Source organism: Castor canadensis, chromosome 2 (assembly GCF_047511655.1).
Source record: "Castor canadensis chromosome 2, mCasCan1.hap1v2, whole genome shotgun sequence".
NCBI classification, from domain to species: Eukaryota; Metazoa; Chordata; class Mammalia; order Rodentia; family Castoridae; genus Castor; species Castor canadensis.
In genome coordinates, this window is record NC_133387.1 from 202,375,146 (window position 1) to 202,394,202 (window position 19,057).

At 38.1% G+C, this 19,057-nt stretch overlaps 1 protein-coding gene across 1 annotated transcript in view; it reads left to right on the forward strand.

The window, feature by feature from the left end:
* Positions 1 to 18,774, forward strand: part of Sesn3 (sestrin 3) — a 55,665-nt gene extending 36,891 nt beyond the window's left edge. The window contains exons 5-10 of the mRNA XM_020186973.2: positions 615 to 851; positions 2,353 to 2,527; positions 7,234 to 7,352; positions 7,953 to 8,143; positions 9,722 to 9,866; positions 11,015 to 18,774. Coding sequence (XP_020042562.1) covers positions 615 to 851; positions 2,353 to 2,527; positions 7,234 to 7,352; positions 7,953 to 8,143; positions 9,722 to 9,866; positions 11,015 to 11,101 — 954 coding nt within the window. The 3' untranslated portion in view covers positions 11,102 to 18,774. The remainder of the gene's footprint in view (positions 1 to 614; positions 852 to 2,352; positions 2,528 to 7,233; positions 7,353 to 7,952; positions 8,144 to 9,721; positions 9,867 to 11,014) is intronic.
* The last annotated feature ends 283 nt before the right edge of the window (positions 18,775 to 19,057 follow it).

Here is a 19,057-nt window from a genome sequence, read left to right on the forward strand (position 1 = left end):
CTTGGAGAAAATGGGGTGGAGGAGTTACTATTTTTAATGGCTTCCATCATTCAGCTGGAGGGTCAAGAAAAATGGAAGGTGAAAAAGTGCTTTGACAACTTGTAAGTCCGTGTTCAAATGTGAGTTAGTAATCTGCAGTTTCTGTCATCTGCTGTGGTGTCTTTATTGGACAGTATCTAAAGGATAACTAAAAACTGACTTACTAAATTGGATTTACATGTGATTTTGTGGGACATAGTTTCCAAAATACCTTAAAATGAACAATCTTGCTAGAAAATCTTTCAAGTCCTTCCTCAGTTTGATGTTCTTTGATTCCCCGCAGCATTTTATTAAAATAATATTATATACAAAGTGCATTGGAAGCAGAGGATCTAGTGTATAATAAGGGAATTTAGACGGAGCCACACTGTAATTATGCTGTCAGGCTCCATAGTTTTAGTGTGACATTGTTTGACCAAAGCCCTCTCCTTAACACGTGAAAGAAAGATCTTTAGAAGAGTTCTAAGCAGTCTCGCTATAAAAGTATGTGAGACGGGCCAGGTGGGCCAGCCTGCTACGCTTGCTTTGCACATTCTGCAGTTTCAGGTTTACTCTGCTTTGATTTCTCATTTCAGAAACTTGTGAAGACTGGAGAGAATAACTGGTCTCTGCCTGAGCTAGTGCATGCTGTGGTCCTCCTGACACACTACCACGCTCTGGCAAGCTTTGTTTTTGGTAGTGGCATCAACCCCGAGCGAGATCCAGAGATATCCAATGGATTCAGGCTGGTCCCAGTCAACAGCTTCTGTGTGTGCGATCTTGCTAATGACAACAACATAGAAAACGCATCCCTGACAGGCGGCAGTTTTGGGGTCAGTTTTCTTAACTATTCTTCTTTACTGCTTTTGTTCTAAATTTCTTTTCTTTTTAGTGGGACTGGGGTTTGAACTCAGGCTCTGCACTTACAAAGTAGGTGCTCTACTGCTTGAGCCACACCTCCAGTCCATTTTACTGTGCTTGTTTTGGGGATGGGGGGTTCTCAAAAAATATTTGCCTGGGCTGGCGTTGAGCCATGGTCCTCCTGATCTCAGCCTCCTAAGTAGCTAGGATGACAGGTTTGAATCACCAGCGCCTGACTTAGATTTCCTAATGTTAACCACACCTAGAGAGAAGTCACTTTGTGACTACAGAGGGTATTGTGTACTTGAGATATTCTCTCGAAGGTCTAACTTGTGGTAAGAAGCTTTGGGTGCCTGTGCAGTGTTTCCATACTTGTGCTCGGATCAAATTCACCCCATTCTTTTTCATCCCTCCTCCCTTTTCAATATGATTTTAACAAGTTTTCCTTATTTTGTATTCATGCATGTGTATAAAGAACTTCAATCATATTTAAACCCCCTTCACCCTCTTTAAAGAGGATTTTAAACCAAATTGATATTATTACAAATCATAACAACTGAACATTGATGTACTATAGGGGTTATAGGCTTTTAATGTTAGAAAAATTTCAAAACCAGGTATCAGCATCTACAAGATGCTGGGACAAACAATGGAAACTATTTCTTACCAGAATGAAGAGTAGAAAATTTAAGGTTGCCTCATTTTTCAAAAATTTGTAATTTAACATATACCAGTTGTATTTGCATGTTGAAATACATATACCTCTAAATGTTTTATATTTATAAATGAGTCAAAATCATCATATTTGTGAAAATGTTTGAATATTTGGAGTTAGTGAAAAACTCAGTTGGGAACTTAAAAAAAACACCTTTAATCAAAATAATTCATACTCAGGAAAAGGAACATGCTTTCTCTCATATGTGGAATCTAGATTTTTAAAAAAACAAAAAGAAGGGTGTGAATTCAACTGTGATATATTGTAAGAACTTTTGTACCCCCAGTACAATAGCTAAAAATAAATAAAAATTAAAAAAAAAGAAAGGGAAGCCCATTATTTTGTACAACTAATATACACTGATAAAAATGCTTAAAAAATAGTGTTAGTGCAGTTTAACTTCCATGTCATCCAGTTCAGCTGTCTAAAGTGTGCAATCCAGTAGTCACGTGGTCACAGTGGGGCAATCACTGTCATCACGTGAGGAGACTCCTCTCCCTCCCCCTCTGCTTCCCCCACTGCCGCCCCCCCCCCCAGCGCCTGGCAGTCACTTACCCACTTTTTCTCTCTGTGTCTGCCTATCCTGGACACACTTTTCAAAATATTTCTCCTAATTGTAGGTCTGTGTCATTTGGCCAGCATCTCCCCCACAGCCTTAGTAACTGCCTGAGCTGCTGTGCAGAATGAGGTGACACAGGGAGATGATGTTCGTTTTGACCATTTTTAACGCTAATAACACCCAACATTATCTTACACAGATTGTGGATTCTCTAAGTGAGCTAGAAGCCTTGATGGGAAGAATGAAAAGGCTTCAGGAAGAAAGGGAAGATGAAGAGGCATCTCAGGAAGAAATGACCACTCGCTTTGAGAAGGAAAAGAAAGAAAGCCTCTTTGTGGTCTCTGGAGACACTTTCCATTCATTTCCTCATTCAGGTGCTTCTTTGTCACTATTGTTTAGTTGCTCATAGAGCATCAACAGAACAGCCTGTAGTATCTTTAGTATGGATGTATAAAACCAACCCCGCTTCCATCTTTCTCTTCTTTATCTCTCCTCCCCTTCCCATCCCTAATGCTACTGCTCTCCCTTTTAGCAGGTGCATCTTTGAATGTACAGTCAGTCATGCCTTGCTTAACATCAGGGTTACGTGGACGCTATAAATCATACTCACGCAAACCTAGATAGTATAGGTCGATCACTCAGTGTGGCTTCTGATGCAAAAAAGACACAGTAGAGATGTATAAAGCTGCTGTCAGCATAATGCAGCATCCTGTTTTACAAAACATTTTTTATAAGTAGGAATACACTCCAAAATAACAATAAGAAGTGTGGTGTAGTAAACACACAAGCCAGTACCATAGATGTTTGTCATCAAGTATTCCCAATGTGCATAATTGTGCGTGCTGTACTTCTATGTGGCTGGCAGAGCAGTAGGTTTGTCACACCAGCATCACCACAATTGTGTAGTAAAGCCCTGTGCTATCAACCAAGGAAGCTTCAGTTCCATCTTTGTATGCACGGTACATCCTTGATGCATCTTCATGCAAGCCACTTGAGACCAATGTCCAGCCTTGTTGTCCATACTCTGTCTTGGATAAGATGTTTAAAGCAGACCAATTGTTGATGAAGTTAGATGAGGATGTTTGATTCATTCTAATCTTGTGATTTTTTTTTTTTTAAAAATGGTAAGTAAAATCCTGTTTCAGCAGAAATCTTTGTAAATACTTGCTATTTTGACATGGGGAGATTGTTCTTATATAGCTGCTTTTCCAGATCAGTTTCAGGGTATTGTTGTTCTCACATTTGCATTTTGTTGAAATTTTATAAAAATGTTTGTATAGGTCATTTTCTTCGATTGAATTTGGATGACTTTATTCTGTATTAAAAGCTAGGATTCTTTAGGATCCTTCTAATACTCTTAAAGGACTTTGAAATGGAAAGGAAGCTTTTCAATTTTGACTGTTGAACACATAGTAATCTTATTAAAGTAGTACAAACTCAATACAGAGTTTAAGCCCTTCAAAAGTCATCCATCTATACAGTGTTTCTTTTTAAAACAGAAATTACAGTTTTAATCATAGATTAGCCAGTCTCTGATTCTGAGAATTGTTTTTGCTATAACTTGTTTGTTACTGTTAAATATGGCATTGACCAATAGCTCTCAGAAGTTTTACAGGAAGAACTAGAATGCCTTTTTTCATTTCCCCTCATGTGTTCCCCACTCCCAGACTTGCCTGGAACTCAATATATAACCCAGGCTGGCCTTGAATTTACGTTCCTTCTGCCTCAGCCTCCTGAGTGCTGGGATTGCAGGTGTGTACTACCTTACCTGCCATTCTGATGATCTTTTTGGTTTTTATAGAAGGTTATATCTATCTAATTGGCTAGCCATTTTAATTCATTTAATTCATTGAAGGCTACTGTAGGTACAAATCAGAATTATACTCAGCAGGAAACCCCAAATAAAGAAGCTTGGTGTTGTAGTTACCTGCACTTATTGAGTACCTCATGTAGTCTCAGCACTGTGGTAGGTATTAAGATTTTGAGTCTAAATAAGACATGACTTTTGCCTATAGGGCACTGTCATGCTAGTGGGAGAGAAAGGAATAATTATAATATAAAACAGAGCATAGAAGAGCGCACTGAGCCCAGTCCTGTTGGGGAGGAGCATATATAGAGGGGTCCTAGGCAAAGAATTCCTGTTGCCCTTCTCTAAGGTAAGTTGCAGAGCTGAAGTGAGAGGAAGCCAGGCAATGCCTGTGGGTGGCTGGGCTACAGGAAGACATGACAAACAGCACCCAGCCTGAGTAAATGTGGGTGTGAGAAAGCAGGGTGCTGGGTATAGAAGCCTGTCATTCTGCATTGTCAGGACATAAATCTGAGGCAGATAGTTGAGAGGAGCCCTACTAATCTGAGGAGATGCAGCTTATCGTATTATTGACATTCCGTCAAGGTGCTCCTGAGACGTCTAGCATCTACTGTGCTTCTTGTTTGCTCGGGATGCTCTTTGAGAAGCAGATGCTGTGAGTCAGTCTGGAGGGTGAGGAGGTCCAAGGGGGCCAGTGCTGTGGTGCTGCAACCTGGGCTTAGAGTAGAAGAGGGTAGCACGCAAGAGACCAAGAGAGCATGTTAATAGCTTGAGGTAAAGTTTAGGAAGTCATTGGGATATATAACTGGGAGCTAAAATCAAAAGAGTTGATTATAAAAACCCAAGGAGAACAAGCGAAGAAAAATAACAAACCCTTTAGTATACCAAGATTTTAAAATGTATACATTCTGAGTACCATTAGGAATGTGTGTTTGCTTCTAATATGCTTCTTGGAGACCACTGGAACTTTTTTTTTTTTCATTTTTCTTTTATTATTCATATGTGCATACAAGGCTTGGTTCATTTCTCCCCTCTGCCCCCACCCCCTCCCTTACCACCCACTCCACCCCCTCCCGCTCCCCCCCTCAATACCCAGCAGAAACCATTTTGCCCTTATCTCTAATTTTGTTGTAGAGAGAGAATAAGCAATAATAGGAAGGAACAAGGGTTTTTGCTGGTTGAGATAAGGATAGCTATACAGGGCATTGACTCACATTGATTTCCTGTGCGTGGGTGTTACCTTCTAGGTTAATTCTTTTTGATCTAACCTTTTCTCTAGTTCCTGTTCCCCTTTGAGACCACTGGAACTTGAAGGATAGGAATTTTTTTATTGACTTAGGGTTTTCGAAATATTGAAAATGTAGGCCAGGTGTGGAGGCATATACCTGGACTCCCAGTGCTCAGAAGGCTGAGGCAAGAAGATTGCAAGATTGAGGCCAGCCTAGACTGGCCAAAAAAAAAAAAATGTGTGTATCTGTGTATAATGATCCCAGTGTCTACCTTCTTAGACCCTTAAACAGGGACTGCCACCTTTGAAAGTGAGTTAACTAGTAAATCTGGGTCCTTATTCAGGAACTATGTTCCAATTTTAATAAAAAAAGGGTCATATCGTGTGAACCATTCAAGGAAGCAGTCATTTCATTATATATTTATTCTTGTTATTAACCATTCCCAGTGGCAAATTTGTCGGCTACACAAATATAATGTAGAAAAAAAACTCATGTTTAGTACTGACAATGGTATTAGTAATTTACAGTTTGTTTATTTCTTAAGTGGATTTTTTTTTTGTGTGTTACTAAACAAAGAAAAATACTGAGGATATCACATAGTATCTGGTATGTAGAAGTGCTGTACAAGTGCTGCTTTCTCCTCCATCTGTGTAATAAGGGTTAGAATTTTAGTGAGACGTGCCCATAAGTGCATAGCCTGGTCACCTGATCTTTCCTGCTGTTGTCAATACCCCTGTGGGTCCATAGCAGCAACCTAAATAAAGATAGAAACTTACCTACTACTTACAATACAAAGAATGTGGTAGCAATTTAATATATAAAACTAAAAGCATTTAAATGTTTCAGAATCTTAAAAGAAGGTAACTTCTGAGAAAAGGATACTTACTGCTAAGATTTCCATAAAATACCAAGATTAATGATAATGAAGTATCCTGTAGTCAGTAGTCTTTCAAAAAAAGATTACGTAATTGTGCCTGTGTTTTAAATTCTCTGAATTTTGTCCAGATAAGGATTATAGATTTTGCTGGAAGAGTGGCTCCAGTGTAGAGCACCTGCAATGTAGAACAAGTGTGAGGCCCTGCGTTCAAACTCCAGTACTGCCAAAAAAAAAAAAAAAAGAATTATAGCTTTTATTATACCATAATAGTTTTGTTATTTTATTTAATATTTGTTAAATGTTAGATTTGTTTAATATCAATTAAAATAACTATTAAGAAAATATTCCTTGCATAGGAGCAAAGTTTTTCTTTTATTTTGGAGAAATATATGTGTATTTCTAGAGTAGAAAAAACAAATAAAGCCTGTTCATTTCCTCTTATTGGTTAAAATCAGAAAAAAGTCATTGTACAGGTGGATTAATCTAAAAAGCAGTGAGTTAGAAGAAAATTATCTTTAACCCAAGTCAATATGCATGGAACAGTTAAAGTTTCTCAGTAGTAAAGTTTTAGTGTCATCAAGGATGCAGAAGTCACCTGTCTCAGAACATTACTTTGCCTTCCTAGCCTAGTGCCTCTAGTCACAGTCTGATTAGCACATGGACTTAGGTGTGAAGCTCTGTGAGTGTCCTATTTAACCAATGCCCAGGTGAACAGCAAGAACGGCAGTGCCTGGTGTCCAGTCCCTCCTGCCTCTAAACTGAAAGTGAGGCGTGTTGAACTCACCTCCACTGTGAGCACCACATCATGTTAACACAGTCTTTCTCAAAGTAGTCTTTCACAAAACTTCATCTCCCCTCTTGCCTCACGCCCACTTTATCCCCTGGAAACATCAAAGATGTCATTTAGACTGTATTCACAGATAGGCATTGTATTCTATCCCTAAATTCATAAACTTACTGTATTGATCCTGGGCTACTGAGTGTAATTCCAAGTATGTGATACTAAAATTGTATTCAACTAAGTATTTTATGTGAATTTGAGCCATCTAATCAGTATCACCACTTCAGAAATCCATGGAAAGCTAAAACATGGAGGAAAATGAGTCCAGTTTTATTATCTTCCTGTCAACAATATCCTTAACACTGGCTTGTTCATCATTGGCTTAGATTATGAGGACGACAGGATTATCACAGCTGATGTCTCTCGATATATCGAAGACCCTGGTTTTGGGTATGAAGACTTTGCTAGACGAGGAGAAGAGCACTTGCCAACGTTCCGAGCTCAGGTACAAGACATCTTTCCTTCAGAGCACCTGGCAAATACTTTTGCTTTACCTGTGAACTGTTGAAATGTTAATTTAAAAAAAAAAGACTTCTAAAGAAATTGATAGTGGAGTTTATCTAACCTAGTTTTCACCCTGCTCTACTTTGCTGTCCCAGTAGGTGGGTGATTATTTCAACACCCCCTGTCACCCCGCCCAAGGCAAAACAAAACATCTGCTTTATTTAGTTACTTGCATAATTACATGGTAGTTGTGTGATGTCTATACCATTTTTTGGAAGGGAACAGGAAGCAAATCAAATGATATGGTCACACTTACAACAGGAGTATCCAAGGTTTTCTGGAGTCCTTTCAAATAAAGGTGTATACACATAGTACCTGTCCACACTACAGAGGTGGTCAGATTTCCTCACTAACACACCAAGCCCTGGCCCCTGTGAGGAAGTGCTCATCTCTGCAGTCTGCAGCCAGTGGGGGGAAAGCCTCCATGAAGCTGCAGACTATAGCTAAATTAGACCAGTCCTTGCATACCAGCTTTCATATTTACAGATATAGTTTCAATGGAGAAGGTCCATGTCATAACTGGGCAGTTTATTTCCTTTAGGACTATACCTGGGAAAACCATGGGTTCTCCCTGGTGAACAGACTTTACTCTGACATCGGCCATCTCCTTGACGAGAAGTTTCGGATGGTCTACAGTCTCACCTACAACACGATGGCCACCCACGAGGGTGTGGACACCACCACGCTGCGCAGGGCCTTGTTCAACTACGTCCACTGTATGTTTGGAATCAGGTATGTGCAGTGCACAGACAGTTCGTGCATTTCCAAGTGAGGATTCTGACATGCATACTTAGGTCCCCTTAAGAGTCATTGTGGGGAGAAAATGATACATGTGGACTTCTGATTTTAAAAATAAGTTCCATTTCACAGAGAATTATTTTCCTTTGAAATAGTGTTGCAAAACTTAACAGTGATGTACTTACTACTGTATAAATACAGTAGTAAGAATTTACGAAGGAGGGGGAAGTACCAGTAACTACTGGGGACAGAATCAGATTAAATTCAAGAATCCATTCTGGAAGAATAGATCAATCATAAAAATAAAACATGTGTCATGTCCATTTAAATCATTGTGATGAATTCTGTTTTATTTGATTAATTTTTTTTTGTAGTTTTTGGTGGAATAATAATTAGGGCATAAGCAAAACCAGAATGGATGCTGTCCCTCATGAAACTTAAGTAAGCTCACATACAAACACTGACATGAAAAGTGTCAGTCAGTATAAATTAATGACTTTTAAATGTAGAAAACTAGCATTGAGAGGACAGTGATGAAATGAGGAAGAAGACTGAATGCTCTAATCAAGAAAGCTCTTTTTGGGGTTGGAGACATGGCTCAAGCCATAAAGCGCCTGCTTTGCAAACGTACAGCCTTGAGTTCAAAGAAAGCTTTTTGGAGAATGTGCCTTTTGAACTTGTCTTTGAAAGATTTTTATGGAGATAGATTTGCAAAGAGAAATTTTTCTCTTTTTTTTTAAGTGCATTTTTAATTTTTTTAAATGCATTCAACTTGACTATAATTGTAACTAAAGAACTACAAAATTTCTTGGAAATCAACTCATAATACAACTTTCTACATAAAAATTGCTGTAGGTTGAACATCCATCATTTGGAAACCTGACATACAAAATGCTCCAAAATCCAAAAACTTTAAAGTCTGCCACATTTCTGGTCCCAGGCATTTTGAGCAAGGGGTAGTCAGTCTGTATTACCGTGGCATGTAATAATTATGCTAGTTGCCCACTGGCCATCCTACACAATAAATTATCAAGAGTGATCACATTTTAAAATGTGCCCACTTAAGAAAAATAAATACTAGTAGAATTTAACTGAAGTCTGATATCAAACAAAGATGCTTTTTATTTAAGCAATACTTTTGGTATTTGCCTACCCCTACCTTATGTGGCCCCTCCTCTGCTCTTCCCCACTTCTGGTATTTGCCCAAATGTCAGTGTCTCTGAGAAGCCTCTGGCCCACCCTGTTGAAGTCACGCTGCCTCTCCTTTGAGACCGCACATCACAGTTGTCACTATTCACATACTGCATGTCTATCTTTGAATTTTTTTCCTTCTTACTGTAATGGAATGTAATCCCATGAGACCAGGGATTGTTTTTTACCTTCTGCTCATTTAGTGCATCCCCAATACCTAGAAGGGGCATCGCACAGAGTAGGTGCTGGAGAAATAGTTGCTAGATAAATTAATTCTTAAGCTTTTGAGTGTCATTAGTAGACAATAAACATCTGTTGGTACACGTTGAGAAGTGAAAGTTCTGATTTTCCGTGATGAAGCTGTTGTCCTGTTGGTCTCAGGTATGATGACTACGATTATGGAGAAGTTAACCAGTTACTTGAACGGAGCCTGAAGGTTTACATCAAGACGGTGACCTGCTACCCTGAGAGAACCACGAAGCGCATGTATGACAGTTACTGGCGGCAGTTCAAGCACTCAGAAAAGGTGACTGTTTCAGAACCAGCATGGGCAAACATTCAGTGAAAATTGACAGCACTGATATATTGGTGCCATCAAAACTGAAGAGATACTGTCTAGCTGGGTTTTGCTTTTTAAATTCAGGCGTGTTGACCATTACCCAAATTTTGGTGATGAGCTCTGTCCAGCAGAGTGTATAAAAGCATGCAGCTTTATAAAGCATGTGCTACTTTGTGCACTGTGGCCCACTTAGACATTCTTTAACTACATAGACACCAGCATTAACCTGTTAGAAGAATAGTCCAATTGTGCAGTACTGGTATAATCTCCATTATACCAGTTTCCATGCTTGAGAGTAAGAAGGTCTGTCTAAGGTCCCAACTGTCACAAAACAACTGGATGGCCTTGGCAAAGAAAGCCATGGCTTCAGTATCTACAGATTTTTTGAAGTCTTGAGCCAGTCACAACTAGGCAAATACCCATTTTATGTTCAGCATCGTCTGTCCTGGGTGGCTCTTTATGCACTCTCCGTGTGTGTGTGTGTGTGTGTGTGTGTGTGTGTGTGTGTGTGTGTGTGTGTAGTAAATTTTCCCCCTTTTCTACATTCTATCCAGACTCATGAGACTACATCCACCAATATTTTCCACTGTAGAGATGTCAGAATAATTTAATATGAAAATGTTTCTTTATAGTAAATTTAGAAAAGTTGGCGGTATTCATTTTAACCTGTCAACTGTAAAGTAATGCAAAAATGCCCTTCACAGTTTTTCCTAAAAGATCCTAAGGCAGATATGCATACCTAATGAGCTCAGGTGTACCTTCAGATGCTCATTGAAACTGTGTTAAGCATCAGATTTTCACTTTATTTTTTTCAAATAAAAGTTAGGAAATTTTTAAAAAATTTTATAACTGGAAGGAAATACAACTTGTAGGAAAATTATAATTTATAAAAGCTAGCATTATAATCTAAAAAACTAATTGACTTTACATAACGTATAGTCCAATGCAATGATGGGGATTTTATAGACATTATAGGTTGTTTTTAGTGCTAGCAGGTTTGAATGTTAACGTCATATGCACGTATAAATTTGCCCAGGCCTGTGCGATTGTTGGTGTCTGGTACAGGAAAACCATGATCAACAGGGTGACTGACGTGATCTCATTCTTGCTCCTAGGTTCATGTGAATCTGCTCCTGATGGAAGCACGGATGCAGGCTGAGCTTCTTTACGCACTCCGCGCCATAACACGGCATCTGACCTGAGCATGGCCCAGGGGGTGCCATGTGTGTAAAGATCCTTCACATACATAACATCAAAAACTATTCAATCTCTAGTGTCAAAGTTTAGCCAGTTTTTGTTTTGTTATTTGTTTGGATTTTTTTTTTTTGGCGGCTGTAATGTGCAATGATGTGTTTTATTTTTCTGAATGCTTAACATTACTAACCATTGCAAAAATGATATTGAGGAGCACTACTCTGCATTGTTTGTAGTTGGACTTTTGGATCTGATCATAAATCATGAAGCTGGTTGTTAATGCTTAATTTCAGTGCTTTGGGGATTGTATGTATGTTTTTTTTTTTTAAAACTTTTTTTAATAAGAAAAGTGCTTACAATCTGCTCAAGTATTGTTTTTCAGATATTGCAATTCAGCAAAGAGTGACTTCCCCTGGCCATTCTAAAATGTTCATGCTGTATCCAAACCTGGGAAGGAGAAGCATGCACTGGTGAACTGAGCTGCTCTCTGGACACAAGTCTGTGTCCCAGGAGATTTGTCAGGCACTGTTTTGTTTTATTTTTTCATGTCTGTTTTTGTTTTTATTGCTATTGGTGATAACATGAGATGTGATACAGTCATTGTCCATAATTTAATGTGAAATTAATCATGATGAGTTCTGTAGCATGCTACTGAAGTGCCAAATTCAGCTATTTCTCTTGTAAGACAGGAGTTTGTTTTCCGTATCAGATGTATATATGAAAAGTGGAATTGTACACAGTCCTTTCTGTCACTGACAGTAATTCTCAGTCACCTTAAGTAGTCAGTGCCACAGTGCTACTCAGAGTCCATTCAGCTAGCACATACAAGCCTGTGTCCACAAAAGACTGACCAAAAGTTTTCTTTGCACGTTTTTCTTTTCTCATCACTTTTTTCTGTGTTGCAGTAAGCAAAGGAAGGTTAATAAGCCTGTACTTTTTTCCTGTTGGACTTTTGGAGTTTATTTTCCATGATTCTCTCCTTACATAGGTTAAACAATTTATTATTCAATGGTAAAAATTGTGTTTCTATGCATTAATGTGATTGAACAACAAAAAGAGAGTGCAATATGTTCAAAATATACTCAACTAACATTTCCCCATCATGTCACTGCAGAAGTGTCCTTTTAATCAGAGCCATAAAGAAATTTTCTTCAAATTTCTTTATTGCACTAGCCTATTTCAGTTTTACCTCACTGGGGTGGAGCAATGGTCTCTTCATACTGCCAAAGCATTCCCTTCCCCAGAAAAGTCTCTTTGGACAGCTGGTGTGAAACAATATCAAGGCATAGGGGAGGAATAAGTGGCCCAAAAGCCACACTTTTGCATTGACTCATGTTGCGTGGTTAGACTATCTGCAGAGAGCACCACAGTATGTGTTCATAGCTTTACTTTGCATTGTGTTCATGAACCAGCGAAGTGCCTGAAGAGACGCTACAGCTATCCAGCAGGACTCAGCTGCACTGCTTAGCACTTGGGTCAACTAAGGGTGACTCCAATTGTGTGCTAATTTTCAAAAACACCCAATCCTCAGAGTAAATAATATAGTTAGAATTTTCCACTGTATTTCCTTCAACAATTTCATTTTAGACTTATTTGTTATATAGGACATACTTTTTCTCTTTTGAAAGAATCATGGGCTAGTGTATTGTTATATCATTTCCCTTCCATTCATCATCCTTTCCCGGTACAATACATTTTTCTTTCTTTTAGATCTCGTTCCAGATGGAACAACAGAGATGACTGTAAACCTGTTAACATAAGGTAGTGCTGCACTTTGGATTCCAGGATCTTGTTTGAAATCTTCCATATGCGGAAAAAAATTACTAATATTTTTTAAGACAGGGTGGTTTCCTTAGCGATTACTCAAAGATCTGCCAGGTCTCTTTTGTTTTGTTTATTGCATATGTGGTATGCTGGTTATTTTCATTATAACATTATAAAGCTATGTGTTAACTGCAAGGAAAGTATTTAGGGGAACAGCAAAACACAAATGGCAGCATAAGGCCCGTTTGATTTCCTGACTTGAAGTTGAGCTTTTATTCTTGCTGTTTTCATTAACATCTTTTCAGCCAATAGACCTATGTATTTGTTCAGGTGAACTGTATTACAGGGTGAAAAGGTTGTTAGTACTGGATAGGAGGAGCACCATATGAGCTTTAGAACAAAAGGACAAGCAAGGGTTAAGGAACTAAAGCGGCCACTTACTTTTGTTTTTAATTTTTCCCCCAGAAGTATAAGTAGTTTGAGAGTTTGGGTTGTGGAAGGAAGTATTAGTGCCTTTAATAGATACCTTTCCTAGCAAAGTTCTGTTTAGCTCAACATTGGTTTAACTCATCAATAATCAGGAAAATAAGTTGACTTGGAACTGTAAACAGGAACGAAGCAATGTCCTTGTGAACCTCCGTGAGCAGTCTAGGGACCTGATGGTGCGAGCACCCTGCTGCAGTGTGCCCAGCATCCCAGCTCACAGCCCCTACAATGAGTTGCTGTCAACTCTTCGTACCCATCATAAAACTTGAAATTCTGATGCGGTTGTCCAGGGTGGTGTTTCTTCAAAGTATTGAATTTACTACGTAGTCGTTTATAGTGTAGCTTTTTATATTGAAATGTGCTATTTTTAAAAGAGATGCCTGGTTCAATTGGTATAATGATATGATACCTGATATGCTAATCTGTACATGAGGCTCACATTGTGCCAAACTTAAATGTGCAAGTGTTCGTGAAAAAAGCACATGTGAATGTGAATTAACTCCTTGCCTATTATGTCAAAATTAGTCTAACAATCCCTGATGTATATGCTTGAATAATGTCCATTTGTTTTGGAATTTCAACTTTACCAGCTTCTGTAGTAATTCTTTATTTCTCAAATCACCTTAGGAAATATCAAGGGAGCAAGGCATGGTGGTGCGTGTCTTTAATCTCAGCACTTGGGAGGCTGAGGCAGGTAGATTGCAAGTTCAAGGCCAGCCTAGACTATGTAGTAAGACCCTGTCTCAAAATTAAAAACAAACAGCAGCAACAAAAAAAACAGAACTCTGGAGCTACCTCCCATGTCAGGCTGGTCCTTCAGGTCAGGCTTCCTCAGCAGATGCTGATAGCTAGGCAGGAGGCCTGAAAGGGCCGCTTCACCAGTGTTTCTGAGCCAAACACACAGTCTGGGTCTGAGGAGAGTTTGTCCCACTGATGCTTGTCAGATAGAGATGGCTATCATGGATCTGGGGCATGACCTTGGCTGTTAAGTATGGTTTTAAACCCAAATAGTGACAGAGCAACCTAGGGCTATTCTTAAACAGAAAAGTCAATGTAAGGGTTCTATAAAAATCATAAAATCTGAACTGGAGCCCTTATTTTATTTGTGATAGTGTCTCCTGAAATTTTTTAGCACTTTTAAAGTCTAATTACTATTATTCCAGAGCAACTTTTTCGTTTTCCACTTTATAAAAACTTGTTAATCCAAAGGCTTAGATTTTTATGCCATAGCAAAAATAAACTTCTTAGTAAATAATCAGAGTAGTTCACCACTACAAGTGCATGCCTATGTGAGGACAAGACTCTTAAACTCTAAGGACAATTTTAAGGGGAGAAATTCCAGTGCATGTTAGGACAATAGTTTGCACTGTGACAGTAAAATGAGGTCTTTTTTTTTGTTTCATGTTGCGTTTTGAAAACAGTTCTAAATCATTTCTCTGGAAAGCAGCACTGTAAGTTCTTCTCTTTATCTAATAGGTCTTTCTCATCTTCTATGAACAGGAAGGTCTTGCCTAGAGAAAAAAGTGTGCAACAGTAATAGCTATGTAAATAGAATCTGAAACTTCCATAGGCGTACAATTGAACAGCAAACCAAAAGACACGTAACTCCTCTGTGAGATGGAGTTGGAAGCTACATAACTTGTGTGATCAGAGCGTATTCTAGGTAGCCACCATCCTAAACTGTGTTTCCCTATTATGTCTCTGTAGAGACTGAAAATTAAATTAAAGCAGTACTGTAGTATGAATGTATTTATCTCAGTCAACAGAACTTAAATGAAGCTTATTTCAATGCTAATTTGGCTTAGTTAGCAGATCTGTTCAGGTGAGACCAAGAACAAAAACACCTGGTAGATGTAGAGGTAGAGATGTACATCTGAAGAAGGAAGCATTTTCCAAAAACGCGTGGATGGTAATGCTGAGGTGGCAGCTGTCCTCAGTTCCATGCACCTAATAGGAAGGACATATTTTCTGCCTGGGAGCTCCTAGCTGCATTCAGCCCACCTTCCTGCCTGCTTGCTCTTCCTCCAAGTGCCTCAGCCTCTACTCTCCTCCCTTCCCTCAGCCTCCACTCACTTTCCTCACCTTTCTATCTTGGCCTATCTTGGTCTGACTGCCTTTCACAATCCAAACCAAACTCACCAGCCACCTGCTGATAGTCACCAGCACTTTTCTGGGTCACTTCTCTTCTGTTCATTAAAAATATGGCTTGGTCCCAACTTCTTCTAAATCCCTAAACCACCCACCTATTTTGGATGACTTTTAACCTAGACACCCTACCAGATGTTATGCAGCATCAAGTGTAATCTTGTCCACCCATACTGTTTCTTCTTTTTCCCAGCTGCCAAAATATCTTGCTCTCCTCTACCTCATCCCCAAAGAGCCTATAAACTCAGAGTATCCAACCTTTTCATGGGTTCACTGTCTGTTGTTCAATAATACTACTTCCATATTTTAAATAAATCATAAAAGATTTTTTGCCTTCTATCAAAGTAGGAATCTTTATATTTATACATGATACAGAAATTGAGCTATTTCTATCATGCAGAATTTAACATTTAGCAGAATTTTAAAGTGATTGAATTGCCATCCTTACTTGGATCTGTATTAGATAATGAATACTAGTGTTACTCTAAGTTATTTGAATGTAAAGTTAAACTTGTCCAGTAATCCAGACTGACCTGTAAACCTTTAAGTGGGATAGAAAATTTCTGGCATACAAATGGGGTGGTATTTCAGACATTTGTTTTATTGGTGTTTGGGCCTTGAAATGCATTTCTCATAGAAGGACATATAAGAAAGGTACTGAATAACCGAAACCCATTTAGTTTATAATGCAGATATAGCACCACAAAACTGGGTCCATAAGAGTTTGATCAGGCTCCTTGGTTAGACTAAGCTTTTCACCCCCATCCCTGCCCTGTTCTTGAGAAAACAGATGTTCTGTGGGAGGCAAAGGGGATGCCTTAACTTTGTTGTCTTTACTGCCCTCGTTGCCCTTGAGGTAGTGTCATTAGGAAGAAGAAATGCACAGAGGAAGAACATGAAACTTCTTCCTTCCCAGCCAATTTGCACTGGGTATTGTTTGCAGCTGTAAACTGTGTCAGGTTTCTAACATGGGCCCTGTTTACATATAAGTGGTTATCTGACTGGAAGATGGATCACCCTGTTAGAAAGTAAAGATCGTTGTGATCTCTGGTGGTATTTGGGTGTTTTCCATCTTTGTCATGAGCAGCCAAACCTGACCATGTCTAATAAACGCCTTCAAGGGTCCAAGAGTGAACCAATGGCCTAGCTAAGAATTAAGACTTAGAGACAAAGATTTATTAAATCATATATCATGGCTTTAACCTAATTATGACTGCACCACTATGAAATACATAGTTGAAAATGAAAAGGTAAAGAGTAAAAAAAGAGTATCTGGTATTTTTGAATGCTTGTGGAAATGCTTGAAGCAACTCAGTGCATACCATGAAACAGCCTGTAGAACAAACACCCATTTTAGATTTCATAGGACATCAGACATTATTCTGTCTAAATAAGATAGATATAATTTTTGGTATGTAAAATTTTGCTACAGCAGTCTATTTTCTGGCACCACTAAAGTTAACCTCTTTAAGATGAATGTATAATTTCTACAGAAAGGATATTAAAGAGGGAGAGAATCTGCAGTCTGCAATGTTAAAATAGTATCCACAGATCTCATGTAATTAGTTACATATATACATTATGATTTAGAATAAAACTAATTCCACATTTCTTTATTAAATTAATCAGCCTTCACAAATTTTCATCTGGCTCTCCCAAGTCTGATAAGATCAAAAGGGAGGATGAAGGAAGTTTATCAGTTGGGTGGCCAAAAATTTTCCTTCATAAAGTTGAGACTATTTTCTCCTTTCTGAATTTCTCTGTTCTCTAAAATAAAAAGTTGAGTTAAATGGTACCCTTGTTCACCAAGGAAAGTGATCTTTTCAAACTCTGTTTCTAGTGCAGATATTTCCTTTGCATCATGCCTTCTCTGGGAAGAAGATACAACTTTCCCCTTCCTCTTTCTCTTCCTTTATTCTTCTAACTCAAAGTAAGATAGACATTGCAAGCAAACCATGGGCCATTCTGGCATCTTCTCAACACTGATCAAGTAGGCACATGCACAGAATGATCATGGTAATCAAGTGCCCCGTCAGGTCACCTTCCACAATGGCCTTGTCACTTGGATTAGCTCCTTCAAACCTGAAAATAACTTTCCTGGTCTTGGAAGAACTGGATGTATCCTTTAACTTAAGAAATAAAATTTGAACTTGAAAACTTTAATCCTGATTTTGCAGGCAGCTACATCATGAATGTATATATTAAGACTTTGTAGCTGAATTGCACATTAAATCACATTGCCAACTTTGTGACTTTCAATTTTAGACATCATTTTATCCTTAAGTTGTGAGCAATGTATGTAGCATGCTGTGAAATGTCTGTTGTAGCTCTTTAATTCATCAGTATTAATACAGAATTATCTTTGTGTTCCTTGGTACTTTTTATTCAGTGTAATCAGAAGCTGTGATGTTCTGCCTTTGTAGTCCTGTGCTTTGTTACTGTATTTTTTATTTTACGAAGCACGTGACTTAGGACTAATGTAAGGCGGATGACGTGATCTTTAAGACTGCTATATGTATATATATATATATATATGTATGTATATATATATATATATGTATGTATATATATATATCAATCTCTTACTCTATAAGGTTTTAAATTAGAATAAACTTTTATCAGATAGAACATTGATGCAATTTAGGATTCATACAAGTTTCATTGTCAGATGGCAGTCTTATATTTATAGTTTCAATTCTGCAAATAGCAAACTTAATAAACAGCCACTTTGAACTTGTTCTGGCAAACCAGACCCTCTGTAGATATAGTCAAGGTAGTTGACCACATAAGCCTTTCCAGCTCTCAGAACCCTCCTCATGTGTCCACAGTTAAGGAGGCCATAGGACCATGAAAGCTTTTGTATGTATAACTAGGTTTTATTTTTCTTAGGTTGCTGACTTTACAGTTCTGACTAAAGCTGATCCAAATGGATTGGCTTATGTGTAATATTCTAGTTGTTTAATTCCTCTTTTTTGTTGTGTTGTTGGGGTTTTTTTTGTTTGTTTTGTTTTTCTTTTTTTTTTTTGAAGGGATGGGTAATATTATTTGAACAGATGCAGAAGGAACTGTTAATAAATTGAAACAAACACATTTAAAATAAAGGAACTGTATTAACATGTTAACAACAATTCATAACTGCACTTTTTATGACATTTTGAAAATCTATTTATAGGTACAGAACAATGGGTTTTGTTAAACTGTATCACATTTATACTTGCAGAAATTTATTTCATTGTTATCAGTAGGAATTTTATTGGTTCAATAAAATTGGCAAAACTGAACCCAATCATTCCCTTGCTTTACTTTTTCTTTATATTGAAGTCATATTCTCAGCTAGGTTTTTCCTCACCCAATTATTGAAGCATGCATTCTGAAAGACATCAGAATTATAGGAGTCATTATTTTCCCCAACCCACACTTTTCTTCTGACATTTTTTACAATCACTTAGCATTGCGTTAGTGAACTATTGCAATAGTGTAAGTTGTTCAAATGTATAATTATTATTATCTTTTAAATGATTTATTATGACCTCAGCAGAAGGCAAGTTAATTTTATTGGTGTATCTTAG